Source organism: Oncorhynchus kisutch, unplaced genomic scaffold (assembly GCF_002021735.2).
Source record: "Oncorhynchus kisutch isolate 150728-3 unplaced genomic scaffold, Okis_V2 scaffold839, whole genome shotgun sequence".
Taxonomy (NCBI): Eukaryota; Metazoa; Chordata; class Actinopteri; order Salmoniformes; family Salmonidae; genus Oncorhynchus; species Oncorhynchus kisutch.
The window spans coordinates 130,701-141,585 of NW_022262784.1; the positions used below are offsets into that span (position 1 = coordinate 130,701).

The following is a 10,885-nucleotide window of genomic DNA, read 5'->3' on the forward strand; positions in this document are numbered from 1 at the left end:
ACAGCTGTGTGCTCCAATAGTATCGCGAGAGCTGCCAGTGGAGGCGGAGACTATTCAGACCCAGCTCCATCGCAGCACAACACAAGAACACTACACCTACACCAACGTACCCTGGAAGATCTACATCAGGAAGGAGGTACAAACACACACACACACACACCACACACCCACACACACACACACACCCACACACACACCACACACACACCACACACCCACACACACACCACACCACACACACCACACACACCCACACACACACCACACCACACACACCACACACCCACACACACACCACACCACACACACCACACACCACACCACACACACCACACCACACCCACACACACACCACACACCCACCACACACACCACACACCCACACACACCACACACCCACACCACACACCACACACACCACACCACACACACCACACACACCACACACACACACACACACACACACAGAGCTGTTTAGAAGCCTCTTGGACTTGGTGCTCCGGTACAGCTTGCCGTGCAGGTAGCAGAGAGAACAGTCTATGACTGGGGTGGCTGGAGTCTTTGATAATTCTTTGGGCCTCCCTCCTACACCGCCTGGTATAGAGGTACAGGATGGCAGGAACCTTGACCCCGGTGATGTACTGGGTCGTACGCACTAAGCTCTGTAGTGCGCTGCGGTCGGAGGCCGCGCAGTTGCCATACACGTCAGCGATGATACCCATCAGGATGCTCTCGATGGTGCAGCTGTAAAACCTTTTGAGGATCTGAGAACCCATGCCAAATCATTTCTACCCCTACCATTTCTACCCCAAATATCCATCTGGTGCTATGTGTTCCACCCTAAAGACAGGTTCAACCATCCCCTGGTGCTATGTGTTCCACCCTAAAGACAGGTTCAACCATCCCCTGGTGCTATGTGTTCTACCCTAAAGACAGCTTGTGTTCCTGGTTTCAGGTGTTCCACCCTAAAGACAACTCCAACCATCCACCTGGTGCTATGTGTTCTACCCTAAAGACAGCTCCAACCATCCCCTGGTGCTATGTGTTCCACCCTAAAGACAGCTCCAACCATCCCCTGGTGCTATGTGTTCTACCCTAAAGACAGCTTGTGTTCCTGGTTTCAGGTGTTCTACCATAAAGACAGCTTGTGTTCCTGGTTTCAGGTGTTCTACCCTAAAGACAGCTTGTGTTCCTGGTTTCAGGTGTTCTACCCTAAAGACAGCTTCAACCATCCCCTGGTGCTGGACCTCATTTTCAAACAGGTGGGACAGTTGTTTTTTAATAACATATTGAATTGGCATAATATATCATATTCCTGTATCACTGTTATCATATTCCTGTATCACTGTTATCATATTCCTGTATCACTGTTATCATATTCCTGTAACACTGTTATTATATTCCTATATCACTGTTATTATATTCCTGTTATCATATTCCTGTTATCATATTCCTGTATCACTGTTATTATATTCCTATATCACTGTTATCATATTCCTGTTATCATATTCCTGTATCACTGTTATCATATTCCTGTATCACTGTTATCATATTCCTGTTATTATATTCCCATATCACTGTTATCATATTCCTGTTATCATATTCCTGTATCACTGTTATCATATTCCTGTATCACTGTTATCATATTCCTGTTATCATATTCATGAATCGCTGTTATCATATTCCTGTTATTATATTCCTGTATCACTGTTATCATATTCCTGTTATCATATTCCTGTATCACTGTTATCATATTCCTGTATCACTGTTATCATATTCCTGTTATTATATTCCCATATCACTGTTATCATATTCCTGTTATCATATTCCTGTATCACTGTTATCATATTCCTGTATCACTGTTATCATATTCCTGTTATCATATTCATGAATCACTGTTATCATATTCCTGTTATTATATTCCTGTATCACTGTTATTATATTCCTGTTATCATATTCCTGTATCACTGTTATCATATTCCTGTAACACTGTTATTATATTCCTATATCACTGTTATTATATTCCTATATCACTGTTATCATATTCCTGTTATCATATTCCTGTATCACTGTTATCAGATTCCTGTTATCATATTCCTGTATCACTGTTATCAGATTCCTGTATCACTGTTATCATATTCCTGTTATCATATTCCTGTATCACTGTTATCATATTCCTGTATCACTGTTATCATATTCCTGTATCACTGTTATCATATTCCTGTATCACTGTTATCATATTCCTGAATCACTGTTATCATATTCCTGTATCACTGTTGTCATATTCCTGAATCACTGTTATTATATTCCTGTTATCATATTCCTGTATCACTGTTATCATATTCCTGTATCACTGTTATCATATTCCTGAATCACTGTTATCATATTCCTGTATCACTGTTATCATATTCCTGTAACACTGTTATCATATTCCTGTACTGTACCTCTAACACTAACTCTTCTCTCCTCCTCTCATCCTCTCTCTTCCTCTCTCTCATCTCTCCTCTCTCCTCTCCTCCTTCCCTCCTCTCTCATCTCCTCTTCTCCTCTCTTCTCCTCTCTCTTCTCCTCTCTCTTCCACTCCTCCTCTCTCCTCTCCTCTTCTCCTCTCCAGATAGTGAATGACACTCTGTCTCAGGCATGTGTTAGAATCTCCAATCAGGAGAGAATGAAGATGAAGTCTCTGTTTGGTGAGTCAACTACATTACCCACAATGCTCTGGTTTGAAAGAGATACATTTGTTTGTTCACTGAAAATTAATTTTTCTTACTGTTGAAATCCTGTGTGGCTCAGTTGGCAGAGCACGGCACTTGCAACACCAGGGTTGTGGGTTCGATCCCACGTGGGACCAGTATGAAAATGCACTCAGTACTGTAAGATGCTCTGGATAAGAGTGTCCGCTGAATTACTAACATGTAATAACTGACTTGTGTCTAACAGAGAAACATGGTGTAGAGCGGAACACGGACACAGTGGACGAGGCGGTGAAGAAGGAGGTTGTCACAGTAGCCAAGGAATCCTGGGATATTTATTTCTCATGCCTATTTCCTGCCTCTGTGAGTCACATGACTTCCTGTTGCATCACATGACTTCCTGTTGCACCACATGACTTCCTGTTGCACCACACGGTGGTGGATTAAACTATACTGACATTACACACATAGAAGAGACGTCAAACACACACAGGTCAAGCAACAGGAAGTCATGACGTCTCATCTATGTGTGTAATGTCAGTATAGTTTAATCCACCACCGTTTATCTTAACTCTGTGTGTGTGTATGTGTGTGTCTCTCTCTCTCTCTCTCTCTCTCTCTCTCTCTGTGTATGTGTGTGTGTCTCTCTGTGTGTGTGTATGTGTGTGTGTCTCTCTCTCTCTCTCTGTGTGTGTGTGTCTCTCTGTGTGTGTGTGTGTGTGTCTCTCTGTGTGTGTGTAGGGTAGTGCAGGTACAGGGGTACAGGTGTTGTCCGTGTCTCACACCGGGATCAGGCTCCTGAAGACAGTGAAGAGCAGCACTGAAGAGTCGGACTACTTCAGAGTCCTACGACATTACACGTAGGTTCCTCTACTGCTACTACTACCTTACACGTAGGTTCCTCTTCTACTACTACTACCTTACACGTAGGTTCCTCTACTACTACTACTACCTTACACGTAGGTTCCTCTACTACTACTACTACCTTACACGTAGGTTCCTCTACTACTACTACCTTACACGTAGGTTCCTCTTCTACTACTACCTTACACGTAGGTTCCTCTACTACTACTACTACCTTACACGTAGGTTCCTCTACTACTACTACTACCTTACACGTAGGTTCCTCTACTACTACAACTACCTTACACGTAGGTTCCTCTACTACTACTACCTTACACGTAGGTTCCTCTACTACTACTACTACCGTACACGTAGGTTCCTCTACTACTACTACTACCTTACACGTAGGTTCCTCTACTACTACTACCTTACACGTAGGTTCCTCTACTACTACTACTACCAGTACACGTAGGTTCCTCTACCCTACTACTACCTTACACCTACGTACCTCTAATCCTAACACTAACCCTAACTACTACTTACACCACGACTACCTCTAACCCTACTACTACCTTACACTACGTACCTCTAACCCTACTCTACCTTACACTACGTACTCTAATCCTAACACTAACCTACTACTACCTTACACCTACTACCTCTAACCTACTCCTACCTTACACTACGTACCTCTAACCCTAACACTAACCCTACTACTACCTTACGCTACGTACCTCTAACCTACTACTACCTTACACTACGTACCTCTAACCTACTACTTACCTTACACTACGTACCTCTAACCCTACTACTACCAAACACTATGTACCTCTAACCCTACTACTACCTTATACTACGTACCTCTAACCCTAACACTAACCCTACTACTACCTTACACACTACGTACCTCTAACCCTAACACTAACCCTACTACTACCTTACACTACGTTCCTCTAACCCTACTACTACCTTACACTACGTACCTCTAACCCTACTACTGCCTTACACTACGTACCTCTAACCCTAACACTAACCCTACTACTACCTTACACTACGTACCTCTAACCCTACTACTACCTTACACTACGTACCTCTAACCCTAACACTAACCCTACTACTACCTTACACTACGTACCTCTAAACCTACTACTACCTTACACTACGTACCTCTAACCCTAACACTAACCCTACTACTACCTTACACTACGTACCTCTAACCCTACTACTACCTTACACTACGTACCTCTAAACCTAACACTAACCTACTACTACCTTACACTACGTACCCCTCTAACCCTACTACTACCTTACACTACGTACCTCTAACCCTACTACTACTACCTTACCTACGTACCTCTAACCCTACTACTACCAACACTATGTACCTCTAACCCTACTACTACCTTATACTACGTACCTCTAACCCTAACACTAACCCTACTACTACCTTACACTACGTACCTCTAACCCTAACACTAACCCTACTACTACCTTACACTACGTACCTCTAACCCTACTACTACCTTACACTACGTTCCTCTAACCCCACTACTACTACTACCTTACACTACGTACCTCTAACAACCCCCTACTACTGCCTTACATACACTACTACCTCTAACCCTACTACTACCTTACACTATGTACCTCTAACCCTAACACTAACCCTACTTACCTTACACTCCTACCCTCTAACCCTACTACTACTACCAGACACTATGTACCTCTAACCCTAACACTACCCTACTACTACTACCTTACCTACGTACCTCTAACCCTAACACTAACCCTACTACTACCTTACACTACGTACCATCTAACCCTAACACTAACCCTACTACTACCTTACACTACGTACCTCTAGCCCTACTACTACCTTACACTACGTACCTCTAACCCCTACTACTGCCTTACACTACGTTCCTCTAACCCTACTACTACCTTACCACTACGTACCTCTAATCCTACTACTACCTTACACTACGTACCTCTAAACTAACACTAACCCTACTACTACCTTACACTACGTACCTCTAACCCTACTACTACCTTACACTATGTACCTCTAACCCTAACACTAACCCTACTACTACCTTTACACTACATACCTCTAACCCTAACACTAACCCTACTACTACCTTACACTACGTACCTCTAAACCTACTACTACCTTACACTACGTACCTCTAGCCCTAACACTAACCCTACTACTACCTTACACTACATACCTCTAACCCCTAACACTAACCCTACTACTACCCTTACACTACGTACCTCTAACCCTATTACTACCTTCCACTACGTCCTCTACCAACCCCTACTCTATACTACCTTACACACTACGTACCTCTACCCTAACACTAACCCTACTACTACCTTACACTACGTACCTCTAAACCTACTAACCCTACTACTACCTACACTACGTACCTCTAACCCTAAACCTACCCTACTACTACTACTACCTTACACTACGTACCTCTAACCCTACTACTACCTTACACTACGTTCCTCTAACCTACTACTACGTTACACTACGTACCTCTACCTACTACTACTACTACTGCCTACACTACGTACCTCTAACCCTACTACTACTGCCTTACACTACTACGTACCTCTAACCCTACTACTACGTTACACTACGTACCTCTAACCCTACTACTACCTAACTACTACCTTAACTAACCCTACTACTACCTTACACTACGTACCTCTAACCCTACTACTACCTTACACTACGTACCTCTACCCTAACACTCTACCCTACTACTACCTTACACTACGTACCTCTAACCCTACTACTACCTTACACTATGTACCTCTACCCTACTAATACCTTACACTACGTACCTCTAACCCTAACACTAACCCTACTAACCTACTACTACCTTACACTACGTACCTCAACCCTACTAATACCTTACACTATGTACCTTAACCCTACTACTACCTTACACTACGTACCTCTAACCCTAACACGAACCCTACTACTACCTTACACGACATACCTCTAACCCTAACACTAACCCTACTACTACCTTACACTACGTACCTCTAACCCTAACACTAACCCTACTACTACCTTACACTACGTACCTCTAAACCTACTACTACCTTACACTACGTACCTCTAACCTAACACTACCCTACTACTACCTTACACTACGTACCTCTAACCCTACACTAACCCTACTACTACCTTACACTACGGTACCTCTAACCCTACTACTACCTTACACTACGTTCCTCTAGACCCTACTACTACCTTACACTACGTACCTCTAACCCTACTACTGCCTTACAACCTACGTACCTCTAATCCTACTACTTACCTTACACTACTTTCCTCTAAACCCTACTATACCTTACACTACGTACCTCTAACCCTACTACTACCGTACACTACGTACCTCTAACGCCTAACACTAACCCTACTACTACCTTACACTACATACCTCTAACCCTACTACTACCTTACACTACATACCCCCTAACCCTACTACTACCTTACACTACGTACCTCTAACCCTACTACTACCAAACACTATGTACCTCTAACCCTACTACTACCTTACACTACGTACCTCTAATCCTAACACTAACCCTACTACTTACCTTACACTACGTACCTCTAACCCTAACACTAACCCTACTACTACCTTACACTACGTACCTCTAACCCTACTACTACCTTACACTACGTACCTCGCACCCTACTACTACCTTACACTACGTACCTCTAACCCTAACACTAACCCTACTACTACCTTACACTACGTACCTCTAAACCTACTACTACTACCTTACACTACGTACCTCTAACCCTAACACTAACCCTACTACTACCTTACACTACGTACCTCTAACCCTACTACTACCTTACACTACGTTCCTCTAACCCTACTACTACCTTACACTACGTACCTCTAACCCTACTACTGCTGCCTTACACTACGTACCTCTAAACCCTACTACTACCTTACACTACGTTCCTCTAACCCTTACTACTACCGTACACTGACGTTACCTCTAACCCTAACACTAACCCAACTACTACCTTACACTACATACCCCTAACCCTACTACTACCTTACACTACGTATCTCTAAACAATAATACTACCTTACACTACGTACCTCTAACCCTACTACTACCTTACACTACGTACCTTTAACCCTACTACTACCTTACACTACGTACCTCTAACCCTAACACTAACCCTACTACTACCTTACACTACGTACCTCTAAACCTACTACTACCTTACACTACGTACCTCTAACCCTAACACTACCCTACTATTACCTTACACACTACTTACCTCTAACCCTACTACTACCTTACACTACGTTCCTCTAACCCTACTACTACCTTACACTACGTACCTCTAACCCTACTACTGCCTTACACTACGTACCTCTCTAACCCTACTACTACTTACACTACGTTCCTCTAACCCTACTACTACCTTACACTACGTACCTCTAACCCTACTACTACCTTACACTACGTACCTCTAACCCTACTACTACCTTAACCTTACACTACGTACCTCTAACCCTAACACTACTCTACTACTACCTTACACTACTATACCTCTAACCCTACTACTACCTACACTACATACCCCTAACCCTACTACTACCTTACACTACGTTCTCTAACAATAATACTACACTTACACTACGTACCTCTAACCCTACTACTACCTTACACTACGTACCTCTAACCTTACTACTACCTTACACTACGTACCTCTAACCCTACTACTACCAGACACTAGTACCTCTAAACCCTACTACTACCTTACACTACGTACCTCTAACCCTACTACTACCAAAACACTATGTACCTCTAACCCTACTACTACTACCTTAACTACGTACCTCTAACCCTAACACTAACCCTACTACTACCTTACACTACGTACCTCTAACCCTAACACTAACCCTACTACTGTCTTACACTACGTACCTCTAACCCTACTACTACTTACTTACACTACGTTCCTCTAACCCTACTACTACCTTACACTACGTACCTCTAACCCTACTCTACTACTACTGCCTTACACTATGTACCTCTAACCCTAACACTAACCCTACTACTACCAAACACTATGTACCTCTAACCCTACTACTACCTTACACTACTTACCTCTAACCCTACTACTACCTTACACTACGTACCTCTAACCCTAACACTAACCCTACTACTACCTTACACTACGCCTCTAACCTAACACTAACCTACTAACTACCTTACTTACTTACACTACGTACCTCTAATCCTAACACTAACCCTACTACTACCTTACACTACGTACCTCTAACCTAACACTAACCCTACTACTACCTCTACTACTATGCCTACACAATACCTACCTCTAACCCTACTACTACCTTACACTACGTACCTCTAACCCTACTACTACTGCCTTACACTATGCACCTCTAACCCTAACACTACCCTACTACTACCTTACACTACGTACCTCTAACCCTACTACTACCTTACACTACGTACCTCTAACCCTAACACTAACCCTACTACTACCTTACACTACGTACCTCTAACCCTAACACTAACCCTACTACTACCTTACACTACGTACCTCTAACCCTAACACTAACCCTACTACTACCTTACACTACGTACCTCTAACCCTACTACTACCTTACACTATGTACCTCTAACCCTAACACTAACCCTACTACTACCTTACACTACATACCTCTAACCCTAACACTAACCCTACTACTACCTTACACTACGTACCTCTAACCCTATTCTTTACTACCTTCCACTACTACTTACCTCTAGCCCTACTACTACCTTACACTACGTACCTCTAACCCTAACACTACCCTACAACTACTACCTTACACTACGTACCTCTAAACCTACTACTACTACCTTACACTACGTACCTCTAACCCTAACACTACCCTACTACTACCTTACACTACGTACCTCTAACCCTACTACTACCTTACACTACGTTCCTCTAACCCTACTACTACTACCTTACACTACGTACCTCTAACCCTACTACTGCCTTACACTACGTACCTCTAACCCTACTACTGCCTTACACTACGTACCTCTAACCCTACTACTACTTACACACTACGTACCTCTAACCCTACTACTGCCTTACACTACGTACCTCTAACCCTACTACTACCTTACACTACGTACCTCTAACCCTAACACTAACCCTACTACTACCTTACACACTACGTAACTCTCTCTAACCCGACTACTACCTTACACTATGTACCTCTAACCCTACAACCTTACCTACGTACCTCTTAAACCTACACACTACCCTACTACTACCTTACACTACATTCCTCTAACCCTAACACTAACCCTACTACTACCTTACACTACGTACCTCTAACCTACTAACCCTAAAACCACCCTACTACTACCTTACACTACGTACCTCTAACCTACTACGCACTTACACTACGTACCTCTACCCTAAACACTAACCTACTACTACCTTACACTACTACCTCTAAACCTACTACTACCTTACACTACGTACCTCTACCCTAACACTAACCCTACTACTACCTTACACTACGTACCTCTAACCCTACTACTTACTAACCTACACTACGTTCCTCTAACCCTACTACTACCTTACACTACGTACCTCTAAACCTACTACTACCTTACACTACGTACCTCTAACCCTAACACTACCCCTACTACTACCTTACACTACGTAACCTCTACCCTACTACTACCTACACTACGTGTACCTCTAACCCTAACACTAACCCTACTAACTTACCTACACTACGTACCTCTAACCCTACTACTACCTTACACTACGTTCCCTCTAACCCTACTACTACCTTACACTACGTACCTCTAACCCTACTACTGCCTTACACTACGTACCTCTAACCCTACTACTACCTTACACTACGTTCCTCTAACCCTACTACTACCTTACACTACGTCTACCTCTAACCCTACTACTACCCTTACACTACGTACCTCTAACCCTAACTTAACCCTACTACTACCTTACACTACGTAACCTCTAACCTACTACTACCTACACTACGTACCCCTAACCTCCTACTCCTACAACTACGTACCTCTAACCCTACTACTTACCAACACTACGTACCTCTAACCCTACTACTACCTTACACTACGTACCTCTAATCCTAACACTAACCTACACTACCTTACACTACGTACCTCTACCCTAACACTAACCCTACTACTACTTACACTACGTACCTCTAACCCTACTACTACCTTACACTACGTACCTCTAACCCTACTACTACCTTACACTACGTACCTCTAACCCTAAC

General features: G+C 43.1%; 1 protein-coding gene across 1 annotated transcript in view; it reads left to right on the forward strand.

Moving 5' to 3' along the window:
• LOC109885779 (unconventional myosin-XV-like) overlaps positions 1–3,553 on the forward strand; it is a gene marked incomplete at its 3' end in the record, with an annotated part of 48,499 nt that extends 44,946 nt beyond the window's left edge. The window contains exons 13-17 of the mRNA XM_031816621.1: positions 21–136; positions 1,203–1,262; positions 2,615–2,690; positions 2,941–3,056; positions 3,435–3,553. Coding sequence (XP_031672481.1) covers positions 21–136; positions 1,203–1,262; positions 2,615–2,690; positions 2,941–3,056; positions 3,435–3,553 — 487 coding nt within the window. The remainder of the gene's footprint in view (positions 1–20; positions 137–1,202; positions 1,263–2,614; positions 2,691–2,940; positions 3,057–3,434) is intronic.
• Positions 3,554–10,885: the final 7,332 nt, after the last annotated feature.